Source organism: Dendrobates tinctorius, unplaced genomic scaffold (assembly GCF_039654945.1).
Source record: "Dendrobates tinctorius isolate UK_male_01 unplaced genomic scaffold, ASM3965494v1 ptg000179l, whole genome shotgun sequence".
In the NCBI taxonomy this organism is placed as follows: Eukaryota; Metazoa; Chordata; class Amphibia; order Anura; family Dendrobatidae; genus Dendrobates; species Dendrobates tinctorius.
Window position 1 is genome coordinate 2616267 of NW_027361846.1, and position 23617 is coordinate 2639883.

Below are 23617 nucleotides of genomic sequence, written 5' to 3' on the forward strand. Positions count from 1 at the left end.
TTCATCTAAATCGTTGATAAAGATGTTGAACAATACAGGGCCCAGGACAGAGCCCTGTGGTACCCCACTTGAGACATTCTTCCAACTGGATGTGCAGCCATTTACGACCACTCTTTGGGTCCGATCACTAAGCCAGTTATGAATCCACCTAACAGTTGCCTTGTCCATTCCATACTTAATCATTTTTTCAATAAGGATTGTATGAGAGACTTTGTCAAATGCTTTGCTGAAGTCAAGATATACTATATCTACAGCATTTCCTTGATCCACCCAATCAGTAATACCATCATAGAAGGAAATTAAGTTAGTCTGACATGACTTATTAGTTACAAACCCATGCTGACTCTGTTTAATCACTTCATTCTTATCCAGGTATTGACATACATGTTGTTTAATAATTTGTTCAAAGATCTTTCCTGGTATAGAAGTCAGACTCACCGGCCTATAGTTACCTGGGTCCACCTTCTTCCCCTTTCTGAAGATAGGAACAACATTTGCTCTTCTCCAGTCTTCTGGCACTTCTCCTGTTCTCCAAGAATTTTCAAAGATTATAGAGAGGGGTTCAAAAATTTCTTCTGCTATCTCCTTCAGTACTCTGGGGTGTAATTCATCTGGACCTGGAGACTTGAATTCATTTAGGCTAGCTAAGTGTTTCCTCACTATCTTTCTGTTTATAGATATCCTGGATTCTTCTATTCCCTTAATAGGACAGTGAATAACAGTTGATGTTACATTTCCTTTCTGAGAGAAAACAGATGCAAAATAGGAATTTAAAAGTTCAGCCTTCTCAACATCCTGTCTTACCATTTCATTTTGTCCTTGCAAGCTTGAATATCATAACACCCAGTATTCGTAGAGGTGGGAAAATTACATTTTTGGCATCTGCATCGGTAGAGCTGCCCACCGGTGGGTATTGAAATGTCGGCGACCAGCAGGAGCCGAGAAACAGATTTCGACCCGACCGAACCACACAGCCACGCCATGTTTAGACTTAAATGAAAGTTAATTTTGTCCTAAAACTTACAATACTTCTGTCATCCTGCTGAGAGCCTCGCAGCCTGAGTTATGGCACTCCATAAGGTTTTTCAGAACTTTCAAAAGGGCAGTGCATGCCATAGCTCCGCCCACTCAGTGAGGTCATGGGACAGAGGGTATAAGGCTATGATGCCCAATTAGGAAGTTGTCTTTCTGCCTGGGGATCAGCTGTTGCAAGCTGCGCATTTTGACCTGCCGCTCTGGGAAGGTCCCCTCCTCCTACCCCACATGGCGTGCCATTGACTGATAAGTGTAAGTTCTCATTTTAATTCATTCTTATTTTGCAATTGCCTGTATATACTGTAATTGTCTCATTTCTAACCTCTTTTTATATTTTTGAAAACACTGCCTATTCTTTCTGTAGTAAAACTATAAAACTTTACTAGCTTTGTTTTCCTTGCTCTAAACGTATTGCTATGACCTCCGTGCTAAAACTACGCTACTGTTGGGTAGGCTCCTGACCCGATATTGATGTTAATATCAGAACTAGGAGCTGGTGGCAGCACAGTGTTCTGGGGTATTTGGTAGATTCTGGCAGGGACGGAACGGAGGTTTTACATGTGTATTTAATGCCTGGGACTGGGAATATACATACCGCCCTCACCTCAGAGTGCCAATAGCCAGTACACAGCAAGGAAGCCTTTCTGGTGACTACTTATCCTAGGTGTAGTTCCCTGACTGACATGAGGGCAGGGTGGGCGTCAGAGAGCTGCAAGTTCCAAAAAAGGACCTGAAGGTGGGATCGTAAAATAGGATCCCTGACATATTCACCGGTGGGCAGCTTTACCAATGCAGATGTCAAAAATGTAAGTTTCTTGCCTCTACGAATACTGGGCGTTATGATATTCAAGCTTGCAAGGACAAAGAGAACATGTGCTTCAAGAACTGCTTCCAACCAGTTTAGGGCCGTAACTGCTCTTTGTGCTGCTGGCACACCAGGGGCTCATGTTACACAGCGGTATAGCAGGGGAGAGGGAGGGGGCGCAGCTTAGTGAGGGGAAATGTCTGTGAGCTGTGCCTGCCACTTCCAAACCCAGGAGATGCAGCAGAGCTCTGTATCTGTGATTGAACAATAAGACATTACGTCATTTTTCCTGACAATCACACTATTGACTCATGTGCAGCCTGCGATCTAATAGTATACACAAGTCTTTATCATACGTGCTGTTGCTTAGTTCTATTCTTCCCATTCTGTAGATGCAATTTTCATTTTCCTTGCCAAGATGTAGAATCCTGCATTTCTCACTGTTAAATACTATTCTATTAGTCACTGCCCATTGTTCAAGCTTATCTAGATCCATCTAAATCATTTCTCTGTCTCTGTAGAGTTAGCTATCCCTCCTAGCTTTGCATCTTCTGCAAATTTGATTAGTTTACCTTCAGCTCCCTTATCTAAATCACTGCTAAAGATGTTGAAAAACTCTGGGGCAGGACAGAGCCTTGTGGTTCCTCACTTGTAACTCTGGGGACACGACAGAGCCTTGTGATACCACACTTGTAACACTGGGGCCAGGGCAGAGTCTTGTGATACCATACTTGTAACACTGGGGCCAGGGCAGAGTCTTGTGGTACCCCACTTGAAACACTCTTACAGTTGGATGTGCAACCTTTTATTAGCACTGTTTGAGAACGATCAATGAGCCAGTTATGAATCCACCTAACCGTAGCCATGTCAATCCCATAGTTGGTCATTTTTTCAATAAGGATTGTATGAGATTATTTATCAAATGCTTTGCTGAAGTCGAGATAGATACTATATCTTCCACATTTCCATACTATATCTTCCACATTTCCCTGATCCACCCACTCAGTGATTCCATCATAGAAGGAAATTAGATTAGTCTGACATGACTTGTTTCCTGCAAACCCATGCTGACTCTGCTTATTTACTGTATTCTTATCCAAGTACTTATATACATGCTGTTTAATAATTTGTTCACAGATCTTTCCTGGTATAGAAGTAAGTCTCACTGGCCTGTAATTTCCTTTCTCCATATTCTTTCCTGTTTTGAGGATAGGAACAACATTTGCCCTTCTCCAATCTTCTGGGACTTCTCCTCTTCTTCTCCATGAATTATCAAAGATTCTGACTAGTGGTTCTGCAGTTTCCTTAACTGACTGTTTCAGTTCTCTAAGATGTAATTCATCTGGACCAGTAGATGTAAATTCATGTAAATTAGCTCAGTGTTCCCTCACCATTAGTCTGTTTATGGATAGTGTGGATTCTTTTATTCCTTCGATGATACGGTGAAGACCAGTTGATGTTACATTTGCTTTCTTAGAGAACACAGATGCAAAATAGGAATTTAAAAGTTCAGCTTCTCAGCATCATTTATGACCACTTCACCTTTTCCATGCTGAAAAATCCTATACCATCTTTGACTTTTCTTTTATTTTTGACATATCCTCAAAATCCTTTTTTATTGCTTTTGGCCTCCCTTGCAAGCCTGACATCATTACTGGCTTTAGCTCTTCTAACTCTTGCCCTGCATTCCCTGCAGACAGCATTATATTCTTCATTAGACATTAACATCACTGCCCCCATTGGGGCTTTCAGTACAATTCCCCATCAGTCTGATTGGAGGAAACCCACACAAACACGCAGAGAACATGTAAACTTTGTGCAAATGTTGTCCTTGGTGGGACTTGAACCTATGTCCTAGAGCTAGAAGATGACGGTGAGGCACCGTGCCAATTTACAAGTGTTTGAGTGTCCATGTGTAAAATGACTGTCGCATGTAATGTTTGATTGCGCTTGTACCTCTTATTTCAGGGAGAACATTCTGGTTTTGGACATCTTCTTTGAAGCGCTGAATTACGAGACGATTGAGCAGAAGAAGGCTTATGAAGTTGCTGGTTTGTTGGGTGAGACCCAAAACTCAATGCAATTCAGGTTCATGGTCATATGTGTACGTGCAAAGTACGGCTGGAACCAGAGGGGAACTGGGGAGGCCAATCCTTACAGTAGGTGCAGATGGAATTTTCTAAGTTGGTGAAAAATGACAAGTTTTTCACATGGAAATCGATTAATCAATTCATAGGAATTTGTAGAGGAGTTTTTTTTGTTTCCTGAAGTGCTTCTGCAGCCTTTTGATTGGACTAGGCCTAGTTTGGAGCTGATTCCATTAGGTGACGCTTAGAGAAGGGACGTGCAATTGTTTTTCCACTACTTATTTTTAAAAACTTGAAATGGAAAAAAAAAGTTGAAAAAAGTGAACAAATGAATAGTAAAATAGACTAATATTAACGTGAACAGTCTTTTAAGAGTCAAACTTTTTTTTTTTTAAACAATTTTTTGTGTCATTTTTGGTGCTGCACATGGTTTATGAAATGAGATTTACATGTGAAGTTTGTTTTGTCTAATGAATGAATTATGTCTCCAGGTGACATTGGAGGTCAAATGGGCTTGTTCATTGGGGCCAGTATCCTCACCATCCTGGAAATCATCGACTACCTGTATGAGGTGAGACTAGATACCAGTCACCTATAGCCCCAGTGTGTACTGAGCCATGTGAAAATACCAGTCCACGTGAGGGGGACATCATGTGACAAGAACAGGACGATGCGAGGGAGACATCATGTGACAAGAACAGGACAATGCGAGGGGGACATCATGTGACAAGAACAGGCCGATGCGAGGGGGACATCATGTGACAAGAACAGGACAATGTGAGGGAGGACATCATGTGACAAGAACAGGCCAATGTGAGGGAGGACATCATGTGACAAGAACAGGCCGATGTGAGGGGGACATCATGTGACAAGAACAGGCCGATGTGAGGGGGACATCATGTGACAAGAACAGGCCGATGTGAGGGAGACATCATGTGACAAGAACAGGACAATGTGAGGGAGACATCATGTGACAAGAACAGGCTCATGTGAGGGGGACATCATGTGACAAGAACAGGACGATGTGAGGGAGGACATCATGTGACAAGAACAGGCCGATGTGAGGGGGACATCATGTGACAAGAACAGGCCGATGTGAGGGGGACATCATGTGACAAGAACAGGCCGATGTGAGGGAGACATCATGTGACAAGAACAGGACAATGTGAGGGAGACATCATGTGACAAGAACAGGCTCATGTGAGGGGGACATCATGTGACAAGAACAGGCTCATGTGAGGGGGACATCATGTGACAAGAACAGGACGATGTGAGGGAGGACATCATGTGACAAGAACAGGCCGATGTGAGGGGGACATCATGTGACAAGAACAGGCCGATGTGAGGGGGACATCATGTGACAAGAACAGGCCGATGTGAGGGAGACATCATGTGACAAGAACAGGACAATGTGAGGGAGACATCATGTGACAAGAACAGGACAATGTGAGGGAGACATCATGTGACAAGAACAGGCTCATGTGAGGGGGACATCATGTGACAAGAACAGGCCGATGTGAGGGGGACATCATGTGACAAGAACAGGCCGATGTGAGGGGGACATCATGTGACAAGAACAGGCCGATGTGAGGGGGACATCATGTGACAAGAACAGGCCGATGTGAGGGGGACATCATGTGACAAGAACAGGCCGATGTGAGGGATACATCATGTGACAAGAACAGGCCGATGTGAGGGATACATCATGTGACAATAATCGTCCCATGTGAGGGAGACATCATGTGACAAGAACAGGCCGATGTGAGGGAGACATCATGTGACAAGAACAGGCCGATGTGAGGGAGACATCATGTGACAAGAACAGGCCGATGTGAGGGAGACATCATGTGACAAGAACTTTCCCATGTGAGGGGGACATCATGTGACAAGAACAGGCCGATGTGAGGGGGACATCATGTGACAATAACCAGCTCATGTGAGGGGGAAATCATGTGACAAGAACAGGCCAATGTGAGGGAGACATCATGTGACAAGAACAGGCCCATGTGAGGGGGACATCATGTGACAAGAACAGGCCCATGTGAGGGGGACATCATGTGACAAGAACAGGCCAATGTGAGGGAGACATCATGTGACAAGAACAGGCCGATGTGAGGGAGACATCATGTGACAAGAACAGGTCGATGTGAGGGGGACATCATGTGACAATAACTGGCCCATGTGAGGGGGACATCATGTGATAAGAACAGGCCGATGTGAAGGAGACATCATGTGACAAGAACAGGTCGATGTGGGGGGGACATCATGTGACAATAACTGACCCATGTGAGGAGGACATCATGTGACAAGAACAGGCCGATGTGAGGGAGACATCATGTGCAAGAACAGGCCGATGTGATGGAGACATCATGTGACAAGAACAGGCCGATGTGAGGGAGACATCATGTGACAATAACTGGCCCATGTGAGGGGGACATCATGTGACAAGAACAGGCCGATGTGAGGGAGACATCACGTGACAAGAACAGGCCGATGTGAGGGGGACATTACGTGACAAGAACAGGCCGATGTGAGAGAGACATCACGTGACAAGAAAAGGCCGATGTGAGGGAGACATCACGTGACAAGAACAGGCCGATGTGAGGGAGACATCACGTGACAAGAACAGGCCGATGTGAGGGGGACATCACGTGACAAGAACAGGCCGATGTGAGGGAGACATCACGTGACAAGAACAGGCCGATGTGAGGGGGACATCACGTGACAAGAACAGGCCGATGTGAGGGAGACATCATGTGACAAGAACAGGCCAATGTGAGGGAGACATCATGTGCAAGAACAGGCCGATGTGAGGGAGATATCATGTGACAAGAACAGGCCGATGTGAGGGGGACATCATGTGACAAGAACAGGCCAATGTGAGGGAGACATCATGTGACAAGAACAGGCCCATGTGAGGGGGACATCATGTGACAAGAACAGGCCCATGTGAGGGGGACATCATGTGACAAGAACAGGCCCATGTGAGGGGGACATCATGTGACAAGAACAGGCCAATGTGAGGGAGACATCATGTGACAAGAACAGGCCGATGTGAGGGAGACATCATGTGACAAGAACAGGTCGATGTGAGGGGGACATCATGTGACAATAACTGACCCATGTGAGGGGGACATCATGTGACAAGAACAGGCTGATGTGAGGGAGACATCATGTGCAAGAACAGGCCGATGTGAGGGAGACATCATGTGACAAGAACAGGCCGATGTGAGGGAGACATCATGTGACAATAACTGGCCCATGTGAGGGGGACATCATGTGACAAGAACAGGCCGATGTGAGGGAGACATCATGTGCAAGAACAGGCCGATGTGAGGGAGACATCATGTGACAATAACTGGCCCATGTGAGGGAGACATGTGACAATAACTGGCCCATGTGAGGGGGACATCATGTGACAAGAACAGGCCGATGTGAGGGGGACATCATGTGACAAGAACAGGCCGATGTGAGGGAGACATCATGTGCAAGAACAGGCCGATGTGAGGGAGACATCATGTGACAAGAACAGGCCGATGTGAGGGGGACATCATGTGACAAGAACAGGCCAATGTGAGGGAGACATCATGTGACAAGAACAGGCCCATGTGAGGGGGACATCATGTGACAAGAACAGGCCCATGTGAGGGGGACATCATGTGACAAGAACAGGCCAATGTGAGGGAGACATCATGTGACAAGAACAGGCCGATGTGGGGGAGACATCATGTGACAAGAACAGGTCGATGTGAGGGGGACATCATGTGACAATAACTGACCCATGTGAGGGGGACATCATGTGACAAGAACAGGCCGATGTGAGGGAGACATCATGTGCAAGAACAGGCCGATGTGAGGGAGACATCATGTGACAAGAACAGGCCGATGTGAGGGAGACATCATGTGACAATAACTGGCCCATGTGAGGGGGACATCATGTGCTAGAACAGGCCGATGTGAGGGAGACATCATGTGACAAGAACAGGCCGATGTGAGGGAGACATCATGTGACAAGAACAGGCCGATGTGAGGGAGACATCATGTGACAATAACTGGCCCATGTGAGGGGGACATCATGTGACAAGAACAGGCCGATGTGAGGAAGACATCATGTGCAAGAACAGGCCGATGTGAGGGAGACATCATGTGACAAGAACAGGCCGATGTGAGGGAGACATCATGTGACAATAACTGGCCCATGTGAGGGGGACATCATGTGACAAGAACAGGCCGATGTGAGGGGGACATCATGTGACAAGAACAGGCCGATGTGAGGGGGACATCATGTGACAAGAACAGGCCGATGTGAGGGGGACATCATGTGACAAGAACAGGCCGATGTGAGGGATACATCATGTGACAATAATCGTCCCATGTGAGGGAGACATCATGTGACAAGAACAGGCTCATGTGAGGGGGAAATCATGTGACAAGAACAGGACGATGTGAGGGGGACATCATGTGACAAGAACAGGCTCATGTGAGGGGGAAATCATGTGACAAGAACAGGACGATGTGAGGGGGACATCATGTGACAAGAACAGGCTCATGTGAGGGGGAAATCATGTGACAAGAACAGGACGATGTGAGGGAGACATCATGTGACAAGAACATGCCAATGTGAGGGAGACATCATGTGGCAAGAACAGGCCCATGTGAAGGGGACATCATGTGACAAGAACAGGCCCATGTGAGGGGGACATCATGTGACAAGAACAGGCCAATGTGAGGGAGACATCATGTGACAAGAACAGGCCGATGTGAGGGAGACATCATGTGACAAGAAGAGGCCGATGTGAGGGGGATATCATGTGACAATAACTGGCCCATGTGAGGGGGACATCATGTGACAAGAAAAGGCCAATGTGAAGGAGACATCATGTGACAAGAACAGGCCGATGTGAGGGAGACATCATGTGACAAGAACAGGCCGATGTGAGGGAGACATCATGTGACAAGAACAGGTCGATGTGAGGGGGACATCACGTGACAATAACTGACCCATGTGAGGAGGACATCATGTGACAAGAACAGGCCGATGTGAGGGGGACATCATGTGACAATAACCAGCTCATGTGAGGGGGAAATCATGTGACAATAACTGGCCCATGTGAGGGGGACATCATGTGACAAGAACAGGCCAATGTGAGGGAGACATCATGTGACAAGAACAGGCCCATGTGAGGGGGACATCATGTGACAAGAACAGGCCCATGTGAGGGGGACATCATGTGACAAGAACAGGCCAATGTGAGGGAGACATCATGTGACAAGAACAGGCCGATGTGAGGGAGACATCATGTGACAAGAACAGGTCGATGTGAGGGGGACATCATGTGACAATAACTGGCCCATGTGAGGGGGACATCATGTGATAAGAACAGGCCGATGTGAAGGAGACATCATGTGACAAGAACAGGTCGATGTGGGGGGGACATCATGTGACAATAACTGACCCATGTGAGGAGGACATCATGTGACAAGAACAGGCCGATGTGAGGGAGACATCATGTGCAAGAACAGGCCGATGTGATGGAGACATCATGTGACAAGAACAGGCCGATGTGAGGGAGACATCATGTGACAATAACTGGCCCATGTGAGGGGGACATCATGTGACAAGAACAGGCCGATGTGAGGGAGACATCACGTGACAAGAACAGGCCGATGTGAGGGGGACATTACGTGACAAGAACAGGCCGATGTGAGAGAGACATCACGTGACAAGAAAAGGCCGATGTGAGGGAGACATCACGTGACAAGAACAGGCCGATGTGAGGGAGACATCACGTGACAAGAACAGGCCGATGTGAGGGAGACATCACGTGACAAGAACAGGCCGATGTGAGGGGGACATCACGTGACAAGAACAGGCCGATGTGAGGGAGACATCACGTGACAAGAACAGGCCGATGTGAGGGGGACATCACGTGACAAGAACAGGCCGATGTGAGGGAGACATCATGTGACAAGAACAGGCCAATGTGAGGGAGACATCATGTGCAAGAACAGGCCGATGTGAGGGAGATATCATGTGACAAGAACAGGCCGATGTGAGGGGGACATCATGTGACAAGAACAGGCCAATGTGAGGGAGACATCATGTGACAAGAACAGGCCCATGTGAGGGGGACATCATGTGACAAGAACAGGCCCATGTGAGGGGGACATCATGTGACAAGAACAGGCCCATGTGAGGGGGACATCATGTGACAAGAACAGGCCAATGTGAGGGAGACATCATGTGACAAGAACAGGCCGATGTGAGGGAGACATCATGTGACAAGAACAGGTCGATGTGAGGGGGACATCATGTGACAATAACTGACCCATGTGAGGGGGACATCATGTGACAAGAACAGGCTGATGTGAGGGAGACATCATGTGCAAGAACAGGCCGATGTGAGGGAGACATCATGTGACAAGAACAGGCCGATGTGAGGGAGACATCATGTGACAAGAACAGGCCGATGTGAGGGAGACATCATGTGACAAGAACAGGCCGATGTGAGGGAGACATCATGTGCAAGAACAGGCCGATGTGAGGGAGACATCATGTGACAATAACTGGCCCATGTGAGGGAGACATCATGTGACAATAACTGGCCCATGTGAGGGGGACATCATGTGACAAGAACAGGCCGATGTGAGGGGGACATCATGTGACAAGAACAGGCCGATGTGAGGGAGACATCATGTGCAAGAACAGGCCGATGTGAGGGAGACATCATGTGACAAGAACAGGCCGATGTGAGGGGGACATCATGTGACAAGAACAGGCCAATGTGAGGGAGACATCATGTGACAAGAACAGGCCCATGTGAGGGGGACATCATGTGACAAGAACAGGCCCATGTGAGGGGGACATCATGTGACAAGAACAGGCCAATGTGAGGGAGACATCATGTGACAAGAACAGGCCGATGTGGGGGAGACATCATGTGACAAGAACAGGTCGATGTGAGGGGGACATCATGTGACAATAACTGACCCATGTGAGGGGGACATCATGTGACAAGAACAGGCCGATGTGAGGGAGACATCATGTGCAAGAACAGGCCGATGTGAGGGAGACATCATGTGACAAGAACAGGCCGATGTGAGGGAGACATCATGTGACAATAACTGGCCCATGTGAGGGGGACATCATGTGCTAGAACAGGCCGATGTGAGGGAGACATCATGTGACAAGAACAGGCCGATGTGAGGGAGACATCATGTGACAAGAACAGGCCGATGTGAGGGAGACATCATGTGACAATAACTGGCCCATGTGAGGGGGACATCATGTGACAAGAACAGGCCGATGTGAGGAAGACATCATGTGCAAGAACAGGCCGATGTGAGGGAGACATCATGTGACAAGAACAGGCCGATGTGAGGGAGACATCATGTGACAATAACTGGCCCATGTGAGGGGGACATCATGTGACAAGAACAGGCCGATGTGAGGGGGACATCATGTGACAAGAACAGGCCGATGTGAGGGGGACATCATGTGACAAGAACAGGCCGATGTGAGGGGGACATCATGTGACAAGAACAGGCCGATGTGAGGGATACATCATGTGACAATAATCGTCCCATGTGAGGGAGACATCATGTGACAAGAACAGGCCGATGTGAGGGAGACATCATGTGAGAAGAACAGGCCGATGTGAGGGAGACATCATGTGACAAGAACAGGCCGATGTGAGGGAGACATCATGTGACAAGAACTTTCCCATGTGAGGGGGACATCATGTGACAAGAACAGGCTCATGTGAGGGGGAAATCATGTGACAAGAACAGGACGATGTGAGGGGGACATCATGTGACAAGAACAGGCTCATGTGAGGGGGAAATCATGTGACAAGAACAGGACGATGTGAGGGAGACATCATGTGACAAGAACATGCCAATGTGAGGGAGACATCATGTGGCAAGAACAGGCCCATGTGAAGGGGACATCATGTGACAAGAACAGGCCCATGTGAGGGGGACATCATGTGACAAGAACAGGCCAATGTGAGGGAGACATCATGTGACAAGAACAGGCCGATGTGAGGGAGACATCATGTGACAAGAAGAGGCCGATGTGAGGGGGATATCATGTGACAATAACTGGCCCATGTGAGGGGGACATCATGTGACAAGAAAAGGCCAATGTGAAGGAGACATCATGTGACAAGAACAGGCCGATGTGAGGGAGACATCATGTGACAAGAACAGGCCGATGTGAGGGAGACATCATGTGACAAGAACAGGTCGATGTGAGGGGGACATCACGTGACAATAACTGACCCATGTGAGGAGGACATCATGTGACAAGAACAGGCCGATGTGAGAGAGACATCATGTGCAAGAACAGGCCGATGTGAGGGAGACATCATGTGACAAGAACAGGCCGATGTGAGGGAGACATCATGTGACAATAACTGGCCCATGTGAGGGGGACATCATGTGACAAGAACAGGCCGATGTGAGGGAGACATCATGTGACAATAACTGGCCCATGTGAGGGGGACATCATGTGACAAGAACAGGCCGATGTGAGGGAGACATCACGTGACAAGAACAGGCCGATGTGAGGGGGACATTACGTGACAAGAACAGGCCGATGTGAGAGATACATCACGTGACAAGAACAGGCCGATGTGAGGGGGGCATCATGTGACAAGAACAGAACGATGTGAGGGAGACATCACGTGACAAGAACAGAACGATGTGAGGGAGACATCACGTGACAAGAACAGGCCGATGTGAGGGAGACATCACGTGACAAGAACAGGCCGATGTGAGGGGGACATCACGTGACAAGAACAGGCCGATGTGAGGGGGACATCACGTGACAAGAACAGGCCGATGTGAGGGGGGCATCATGTGACAAGAACAGGCCGATGTGAGGGAGACATCATGTGACAAGAACAGGACGATGTGAAGGAGAAATCATGTGACAAGAACAGGCCGATGTGAGGGATACATCATGTGACAAGAACAGGCCGATGTGAGGGAGACATCATGTGACAATAACTGGCCCATGTGAGGGGGACATCATGTGACAATAACCGGCCCATGTGAGGGGGACATCATGTGACAAGAACAGGCCGATGTGAGAGAGACATCATGTGACAAGAACAGGCCGTTGTGAGGGGGACATCATGTGACAAGAACAGGCCGATGTGAGGGAGACATCATGTGACTAGAACAGGCCGATGTGAGGGAGACATCATGTGACAAGAACAGGCCGATGTGAGGGAGACATCATGTGACAAGAACAGGCCGATGTGAGGGGGACATCATGTGACAAGAACAGGCCAATGTGAGGGGGACATCATGTGACAAGAACAGGCCAATGTGAGGGGGACATCATGTGACAAGAACAGGGTCATGTGAGGGAGACATCATGTTACAAGAACAGGCCGATGTGAGGGAGACATCATGTGACAGTAACCAGCCCATGTGAGGGGAACATCATGTGACAATAACCAGCCCATGTGAGGGGGACATCATGTGACAGTACTAGGTCATGTGAGGGGGGCATCATGTGACAGTATGGGACCTTGTGAGTGGGACATCATGTGATAGTACCAGACAATGTGAGGGGACATCCATGTGACAGTACTGGACCATGTGAAGAGGAGATCATGTGACTGTCCTGGGCCACGTGAGAGGGACATCATGTGACTGTACAGGACCATATGAGGTGGACATCTTGTGACAGCACTGGGCCATGTGAGGGGGCATCAAGTGACAATACCAAGCCATATGAGGGGGACATCATATGACAGTACTGGGCCATATGAGGGGGACATCATGTAACCATACTGGGTCATGTGAGGGGGCATCATGTGACAGTAGCGGACCACGTGAGAGGGACATCGTGTTACAGTATCGGGCCACGTCAGGGGGACATCATGTGACAGTATTGGGTCATGTGAGGGGAACATCATTGGACTGTACAAGACCATATGAGGTGGACATGATGTGATAGTACTGGTCCATGTGAGGAAGAAAACACGTGACAGTACTCAGCCACGTGAAGAGGACATCATGTGACAGGACTGGGCTACATGAGGGGGACATCCTTTTAACAGTACTGGGCCATGTGATGGGGACTTCATGGGACAGTACCAAACTAGGTGAAGTGAACATCATGTGCAGTACAGTGCCACTTGAGGGGGACATCATGTGACAATAACCGGCCAATGTGAAGGGGACATTGTCACATCTTTTTATTTTTATATGTGGTCATGTGATTTATACCCACACGACTTTTGTTTCTACTTTCAGTTCTGGCTAGGAACTTGCAGCTCTCTGGCGCCCCCCCTTACCCTCAGGTCAGTCAGGGAACTGCACCTAGGATAAGTAGTCGCCGGAGAAGCTCTCGTCACGTACTGGCTATTGGGCACTCTGCAGTGAGAGCGGTGTGTATATCACCCATCCCAGACAAGGAATACACCCATAAACCTCCGATCCGTCACTGCCCGGGTGTCCCAATACCACCAGGACACTACGCTGCCACCAGTTCCTTGTTGGATATTAAAGCCTATATCAGGTCAAGAACCAACCCACAGGTAGCATAATTTGGCACCGAGTACGTAACGGTGCGTTTCTAGAGCAAGAAGAACGAAACTAGTAAATTTATAAGTTTACTCCAAAAAATATAGGCAGAGTTTACAAAAATACAAAAGATATTGCAAAAGGAGACAAAATACAGTATGTACAGACAGTTAGAAAATAAAAGGGATTAAAATAAGAAACTTACTCTATCTCAGTCACTGGCATGATGTATTGATAAAGGGGAGGGGAGTTCCCAAAGACAAAGATTCAGTCCACAGCATGGATGTTAGCTGTCTTCCCCAGGTCTGAACATCCTCAAAAATGGCTGTTTCTGTTTTATAATTGGCCCATCAACTTAGGGACTCCTCCCTTGCTGACTTCACTTGGTGGGCTGTGTTAGAGGATGTACGCCCCTTTTGAAAAGTTATTAAATACTTCTACTTGCCATATCTCTGGCTGGGGGGCTCACAGAGTGACGACATGGGCATTATATTTTCTCTTACAAAATTATCTTTTGAGACCAAATATGCCATGTCTGTGGGCTACTGGCACGCAGAAATATTTCTACAGTTTCTGAGGACCCTGGAAGCTGCAAAATGCTTCCATGCGTAGCTTTAATTATACTGATTCTGGAAATATATTTTTCCTTTCTCTCGGATTATTGTGTGTTATTAAATTCGACCTGGCATAAACAAAGGAAATATACATCTTGGAGGGTGAAACCGCAATAGACTGATCTGGGTAATAAAAGTGACCAACTGCTGGAGGGAGGAGGGAGAAGGAATAGAGGCAGAAGCAATTACTTGCAGCTGCGTGGCTGCATTGTGAATCTCAGTGTTACACTGCACAAGCCAAACAGTGGTGGGGCAGCCGGAGCCCTGTATGTGTACCTTAGGGCAATAGGGAATACTTCATATTTTCCTGTCAGACATCATGTGACAGTACAGGGCCACATGAGGGGGACATCATGTGACAGTACAGGGCCACTTGAGGGGGGCATCATGTGACAGTACAGGGCCACGTGAGGGGGACATCATGTGACAGTACAGGGCCACGTGAGGGGGGCATCATGTGACAGTACAGGGCCACGTGAGGGGGACATCATGTGACAGTACAGGGCCACGTGAGGGGGACTGGATATATTTCATATATTTTTGCTCCTCTTTAATTCTGACAATCTTCTGTATGGAGACAGTATTTTATCTTCTATCTTAATACTTTATTTGCACTTGAGATTTGAAATGTTAGACCATGTAAGGCACTACAGCGGAGACTTCATTGCATCATATGTAGCACATGGCACATCTTATGCCACGTGAGGGGGCCATTATGTGACAGTACCGGGCCACGTGAGGGGGACATCATATGACAGTACTTCTATTTCTTAGCCAAAGAATTTAGGTTTCACTTCAAATTTCACAGTCAGAGCTGCATCCTATGTTTATCTACCTCATGTCTTGTCCTCTCCAAATTTTTAGACCCCATGTCTCATACATGTTATGTCTTATTCACGTTAAGTCTTGTCTGAGTCTGACCAATATTTTATTCACTCTATGTCTTAAAAGCTTTCTCCCTGAGTCTTATGTACCGCTCTCTGTATTGTATATATCCCTCTCCCTGTGCCTTCTGATGCTCTCTACCCATGCCTTAAATCCCTTTCCCCATGGCTTCTGACCCTCTTCCCATGCCTTATAACTCGTATCCCTCTCCTTATGACTTCTGACCTTCTCTCCAAGTGTTCTAATTGATCACTGATGTTGCTTAGGCACCTCCCTATAGGGGAGGGTGCCTTAAATACCTGATGTCTCCCAGCTATTGGCTGGGGACATTTTCAGAATTTTGCGCGCTGCCCCTTTAAGAAGCTGGCAGCGCATGTGCACTCCAAACACACTGCCATGAGACCTGCTTGCCTTGAACAGGTTCCGGGAGGAAACAGACAAGGTGGGGACCGGAGCAGAGCGAGTCCTTGGGTGAGCATGTCGGCATTCCTGCCGGGAGGAGTAAGAGGGATCATGCAGTGATGCCGGCCCTCACATAACAGTACCCCCCACCTTACGCCCTCTCCTCTTCAAGCACATGAGGAATCTCTGTAGTAACAGTGGGGCATGAATATTTTCTTTAGCTTCCCAACATCTTTCTTCAGGATCAAATCCTTTCCAACCTGCTAAGAAAAAGGTATTTCCTCTCACCTTCTTCATGTCACATATACTTTTTACTTCAAAGACTTCCTCTGAACTAATAGGAGCCGGTATAGCAGCAGGATTCTTGAAGAAGGGGCTCAAAATGACTGCTTGGGGAGAGATACGTGAAAGGAATTATGCACACATAATAAGGTTGGTAGCTTCAATTTATAGGAAATGGCATTAATTTGCTTGATGACATCAATGGGACCGATGAAGTGAGGACCCAACTTATAGGATAGGATGGGATCTTGAGACGGATGTACCTTAGCCACACCTTATCTCCTGGACGATAACCAGGAGGATCCAAGTTTCTTTTGTCAGGATGCCTCTTCATTCTTCAGATTATCTTTCCAGAGTGGCTTTGCTGTCCTCCCAGATTTTAAAGAAATCCTTTGTGAGAGCATTGGCTGCTGGTACGTCGGAAGCGGCCAACACCGGAAGAAGGATTCCTGGCTGTTGCCCAAAGACAATGAAGAACGGAGACCTTGGAGAAGACTCACCTACATGATTGTTATAGGAGAACTCCGACCAAGGTAAGAGCTTGATACAGTCATCATGGTGCGCATTCCTGAAATGCTGCAGGAAGTTGGCGGCCAGAACCTGGCCACTTGTCTGTTGGATTGAGGGTGGTATTCACGAGAGAAGTCCAGCACCATGTTTAGATGTTTGCACTTAGCTCTAATGAATCTGGATGTGAATTGGACACCTCTTTTGGACAAAATGTGAAGAGGAAATTCATGAAGGCAGAAGACGTTCTGAATAAATTTCTCTGAGAGCTAAGGAGCAGACGGAAGACCCCGCAATGGGGTAAAGCGAGCGATCTTTGAGAATCGATCCACCACTACTCAGATGACAGAGCATCCAGAGAGATCCATCATAAAGTTCATGGCGGTGTGCTGTCAGGGCGCAGAAGGCACAGGAAGTGGAACAAGTCGCCCGTATTGGAGTTGACTGGGAGTCTTTTCCCGGCACAGGAAGTGTTACAGGCAGAAACAAATTCCATGATATCCATTCTCATGGTAGTCCACCAATATTGACATGAGATGAGTTGCAACGTCTTTCTCTGCCCAGCATGTCCAGTCACTTTTGAACAGTGCCCCTATAGCAGAACTTGCCTCTGATCCAATTCCAACACTAAAGTCTTCCCTGGAATAATCTGAGACAAGTTTACCAGGGCCACAGGAGCCATCTTGATAGTCTCAATGATAAGTTGGGGTTCGTCCTCTTGGTCACTGGGTAGGAAAGACCTAGAAGGCGCATCTGCCTTGATGTTATTGTCAGCCTGCTGGAAATGCAATACACAGTCAAAATTGCAAAGAATAGCGACCACTTAGCCTGGCGCAGATTCAGTCTGTGTGGACTGCAGGTAAGCCAGGTTCTTTTGGGCGGTGTACTGTATATGACAACCGTATGATGACCAAATTGACAGCTCCTTCATAATGGTAAACTCTACTCCTCTAAAGCTGTCTTGATTGCTAATAAATCTCGGTCGCCAATCGAGTAGTTGCGTTCTGGAACACATAAGACTTTGGAGAAAAAAAACACAAGTCACCATTTGGCCCGAGGAGGATTTTTGCGTGAGAACTGACTCTGTCCCAGAAGTTGAAGCATCTACTTCCAGAAACAATTATTTGCTAACTTCTGGTCTATGTAATATTGGAGCAGAGGAGAAGGCCTGTTTCAGGGAGAGAAATGCATCCTCAGCTTCCAGAGTCATTGCAGAAGTGAGGGCGGTCCAAGATGAGAAGTGGGGAATAAATTGGCAATAATAATTAGCGAATCCTAGGAAACGCAGCAGGACATGGCCAGGCACCTTCTCTGGGTCTGTCCTCAAACCCGTGTCCAAGATGATATAGCCTAAGAAAGGCAAAGAAGATTTTTCAAAGACGCATTTTTCTAACTTGGCGTGCATGCGATTCTTACCAAGTCTCTGGAAGACTTGGAGATAGTTCCTTCTATGAGAGGGCAGATCTGGAGAGAAGTCCAGGATATCATCCATGTAAACCACCTCGCAGGAATAGAGGAGATCTCGGAAGATGTCATTACAAATTATTCGCCTGTATCCTGGTGCAATCGAACCCTGTCAGTTGTGTCTTCAGTTGTGGTGATCCCACTGCTGCCGCCCCTATGAGTGTGGGGTGCAGCTCTGCAGGGGCTGCCAGAATGGCGGGTCAGCTGCGTTGTGACACAGCTGCATACTGTTGCCTCCTTTTGCAGTGGGTAATGATGGATCACTCCCACAGATACCTACGGATATGGGGGAAAAAGTTATTTAATGTCCGCTGTAAGACAGTGCTTACTGCATGTGTTGGGGGACACTTGCTTAGCAGCGGGATGAAGGCACACGGGCACATTTTTATCACAAAACAGTCTATTTGGGTTTATTTTTCTCAGCATAAACTGCCATGTTACACATCACAGACATAGTCCATAGCACTTTATAATATACGGCTTTAACTCGCAGTCCCTAAACATGCCAGACTTCTTTGTCCAGTTACCGTGGGCGACCACACGCCGAACAGTTCATTAATGTCCACGGAACACAACAGGCACCAACATATGACATTAAGTTGCAGTCTCTAAACATCCTGGACCTTACTCCATCCAGTTACCATGGGTGACCGCATAGTTCATTAACATCCATGGAACATCATAGGCACTAACAGTCTGTTCCAATAGCAGATACTTGCAAATTCCCATAACCCCCTTGTCTGGAGTTACCTTACAGGAGCTCCTGCTCCACACGTTGACTCCTCATCAGTCCTCTACCCCGGAGAAACTGCCTTACTGGGATCACCGTCTCATCAGATGCCTTGAGACAAGGGCACTCCTGACAGTCCAGACCCTCAGAAGGTCTGTAGCTTCCCCAACACAGTGCCATCACAGACTCTGCACACACATGGTCTTCCCCTGTGCTCTTCAGGAATCCAGTCCCCTTGTAGAACCTTCCAACAGAGCGAACATCCATGTCCACGGCCTCTCCATTTGCTATTCAGGACGTCCGTGCACTCATAGGATCGTCCAACACACAGGCCTTCAGGTCCATGGCCTCTCCATGTGCTATTCAGTAATCCGGTCCTACTCCCAGGACCTTCCAACACACAGACCATCCAGCACCTTACACACCGATCATGTGATCCAAACCATTTTCACATTATGTAGCTGAAACCACCCCCATAGGTGGGAGGTGTGTGGTTAGCCAGTCCTGCCCAGCTCTCTGGCTAACCCTGTAAGCCTCCCTTTTATAAACAAAAACAAAGCTCATAGAACTACAAGTCTCAGAACAACATTACTGGCTTACAGCGCAGAGGACTGTCTCATACAGCATAAAAACAAAAAAAACTGCAATGCATTTCAGGGGGAGCCCCCTTCCTCAGGCTTAAAAACATATACAATTATAAACATGGAATGACTCTTTGACTCTTATATGTTTGAATTTTCTATACCCCTCCCTTCAACACCCTTATTAACCCTTATAAGACTGCATGCTATTAACCATTCCTGGGGTAGGGTGTTGAAACGACCAATGTAGTTGGGTCGCCCTCCCAGGGCTGTGGGATACTCGATACCGGGCCCGATGAGCTTCAATAGGAGATGTCACGGCAGCTGGGACCCGGCCCGTGGCCCTGGGCGCCCATTGTAAAAGGGGTTGTTGTATGTGCTTAGGGTGATGAAAGTTTATGAATGATTCGTGACGCCACCTGTGGTGTTCGGCAATGAAGATGTAAGCCGACGCTGCAGACAGATCCTCTGGGACAGATGGTGTGGTGCAGCAATGATGTTATAGCCCTCCACAGGCAGGGCTGTAGTCCCAGGGCAAAGTAGGTGAAATGACACTTAGATGGTGTAGTGTCAGGCGCAAGGGATGTAGCAGTGCTGGGCGAGTTGGCGCAGGAATAAGTGGAGGACACCAGGGCATGTCGTTCCAAAGCTTTACTCACAGTCTGTTGCAGGTACAGGTGCCCGCATCCGTGCTGTCCCCTCCGGGTCAGGAGCTCAGCCAACTTCCAGGCAAGATGAAGTACTCCTTTCCAACACTCCGCCAACATATGTGCCTTGTCTGAACTTCTCCCTCTTAGCGCCTTTAGTGAAGTACTCACAGTACTGAGTTACAGTGGAGTTCCTCCTGTCAGATGTTCCTAAGAACTCTACTTGTACGGCAGACAGCTGTAGCCTGCTTCGGGGACTCCTTGCTATTAAGTCCCGGGTCTCTCTTATGTTGCTGTTGTACCCCCAAGTCTTGTGTGGGAATAAAGTGATGACAACTTCTATTCCTCCGGTGTCTGCTGCAGGACCATTAGTATCCGTACAAACTCGGGGACCGGACCCCGGCCTTGCGCTTGGAACTTGAGAAGGGTTCTCCTCTAACCCTAGTCTTTGTTCTCTTATTCTCCTCACGTTCCGTGCTAGCCCTTCTTCCCAATGGAGAATCAAGCATCCTTTCTCTGTCTCTTTCCTGGGCCAGCAGCCCCAGATCACTGTGGCCTGCTGCAGCACTTCCTTCTCCCATCCTTCTCCCGGGGATCCTCTCTGTCTCACTCTCTGTCCTTCTGCATCCTCACTCACTGACTGCATGAATGACTGTCTGACTGAATCCTCAACTCTTCCCACTCTTTTATGTAAACTAAATTCCACCCACCTCCCAGCACGTTTCGTGTTCCAAGCAGGGAGCCACCAAGGGGTGCTGTTATGAATGGATGTTATGAATGAGTCACCGTAGGAGGCAAAAACAGAAATGCTAGCTAAGTCCAGAAAACCAGAGAAGTTGGCAGCTATCGGATTACAAACCCCTGAACCTATCAACACAACTAGCAGTAGCCGTGGAGGGTTCCTACGATGCCCTAGACCCCTCGATCACAGCCGGAGGACTATATAGGCTAAAGACAGAAAGGGAAATCTAAAGTGCCCCAGAGCAGACCCCAAAGCAAAAGGCAGCCCCCAACATAAAATGTCGGTGAAGCAAGAAGAAAGAACACTAACACAGACAGAAAGATAGACTGAGCAAAGACGGGGCCCAAGCTAACTAGATAGAAAAGGACAGGAAGGCTGCTGTCTGCAATCCGTGAAAAACCCTATGAAAATAAGAGCCAACAAACTGACAGTGAAAAAGGCCCTGAAGACGCTAGGCTTCAAAAAGCTATGTCAGTACTCAGGAATATTCTGAAGACAGAGCAACAGGCAAAAGGAGATTCAGCTCACCCCAGCAGGGAATGGCAAAATCCAGAAAAGCAAGGCAAACAAAAACAAAACACAAATGCTAACAGGCAAAGCAGAAAACTTAGCTTTAGAGGAGCAGGAATCAGACTGGTCTCCTAGAAGTCCACAGAGAAATCACCCGCAGGGCAGAAGGGCGTCGGCAGCCTTATATCCAGTCCGTGACTCCACTCAGCCAGTGTTATGATTCCACCACACGGCGGGGAAGAAGGTGCCACTGAGCTCCACCCCCCACTGACCCTACCTACTTGCCGGTCCCACCCTAGCAGGTGGGCGACAACTGGGCGGCGGTCCCTACCTCGGCGTAAGTGCAGGGAGCTACAGTGAGGGTAATCCGAGGGTGGAATGAGTGCAGGACAACCTAAGGGAGACAAGCAGCAGCAAGGAGGGCTACTAGAGTGAAACTAAAGAGTGAATGAACCTGAAGGGTAAAACCACGAAACCCCAAACTAACACAAAAAATACTAAGCTTTCAGCAAAGACAAAAGCGGAAAGCTGGAGTCCCAGAGGTACTCAACGAAAGAGAGACCGGGAGGCTGTCAGAGGTAGTACCGGACAGCGCGGTAGGGAAGGCAGGAATCCGTACCACAGAAGAATCACCGGCAAGGAGTGAAAGCCCTGTGGAGTGCTAAATAGGAAGAAGGCGGGACATAAGCACAGGAAACAGTGAAGCAGCCAATCACCAGAACGAGGAAGAACGATGAACGAAAAAGAACTAGTTGATCAGAAACTGTATATTAAGACTGGTTGTGTGGCACAGCCAGTAAGGCAGCGAGACTTGCTGTGGAACACAGACTAGACCCCGGTATGAATCCTGACTGCCAGTCATCATCATCAGGCTCAGGTGCCTGATAATCAGGCTCATTACCTTCCTTTACCAGAATAGGGAGTTCACCAGACCTCAGTGACGAAGGGGAAAATGAACTCACAACAGTACCTCCCCCTTGAGGAGGGGTCACCGAACCCTCAACCACTCCACCAGGGCGATCAGGGTGAGCCCGATGAAAGGCACGCACCAATCTTTTGGCATGAATATCAGAGGCAGAGACCCAGGAATTATCCTCCTTCCACTTAACCCTTCCACTTAACCAAATACTGGAGTTTCCGTCTAGCCAGACGGGAATCCAGTATTTTCTCTACCTCATATTCCATGTTACCTTCAACCAATGCAGGGTCCGGAGGTGCCACCCCAGGAACAACTGGTTCAACAAACCTCTTCAACAAGGACTTATGGAACACATTATGGATCTTAAATGTGACAGGAAGAGCCAAACGAAAACAGACCGGATTAATAATCTCCAAAATATTGTACGGTCGAATAAATCTAGGCTTAACCTTAGGAGAAGCCACCTTCATAGCAATATTTTTTGATGATAACCACACCATATCACCAACCTTAAACTGGGGACCAATGGTCCTATGTCGGTTGGAAAACCGCTGGGCCTATTCCTGGGAGAGAGATAACTTATCCACCACTTGGTCCCAGATCTGGTGCATTCTCTCCACCACAGTGTCAACACCTGGGCAGGCAGAAGACTCCACCTGCCCTGAGGAAAATCGAGGATGAAACCCAAAGTTACAAAAAAAAGGTGACATCAAAGTGGCAGAACTAGCTCTATTATTTAAAGCAAATTCGGCCAAGGGCAAAAATGAAACCCAATCATCCTGCTCAGCGGAAATAAAACATCTCAAATACGACTCCAAGGTCTGGTTTGTTCTCTCTGTCTGCCCATTGGTCTGAGGGTGAAAAG

At 47.8% G+C, this 23617-nt stretch overlaps 1 protein-coding gene across 1 annotated transcript in view; it reads left to right on the forward strand.

Annotated features, from left to right (window-relative positions):
• LOC141054854 (acid-sensing ion channel 1C-like) overlaps positions 1-23617 on the forward strand; it is a 365182-nt gene that overhangs the window by 269256 nt on the left and 72309 nt on the right. The window contains exons 7-8 of the mRNA XM_073551727.1: positions 3809-3900; positions 4419-4498. Coding sequence (XP_073407828.1) covers positions 3809-3900; positions 4419-4498 — 172 coding nt within the window. The remainder of the gene's footprint in view (positions 1-3808; positions 3901-4418; positions 4499-23617) is intronic.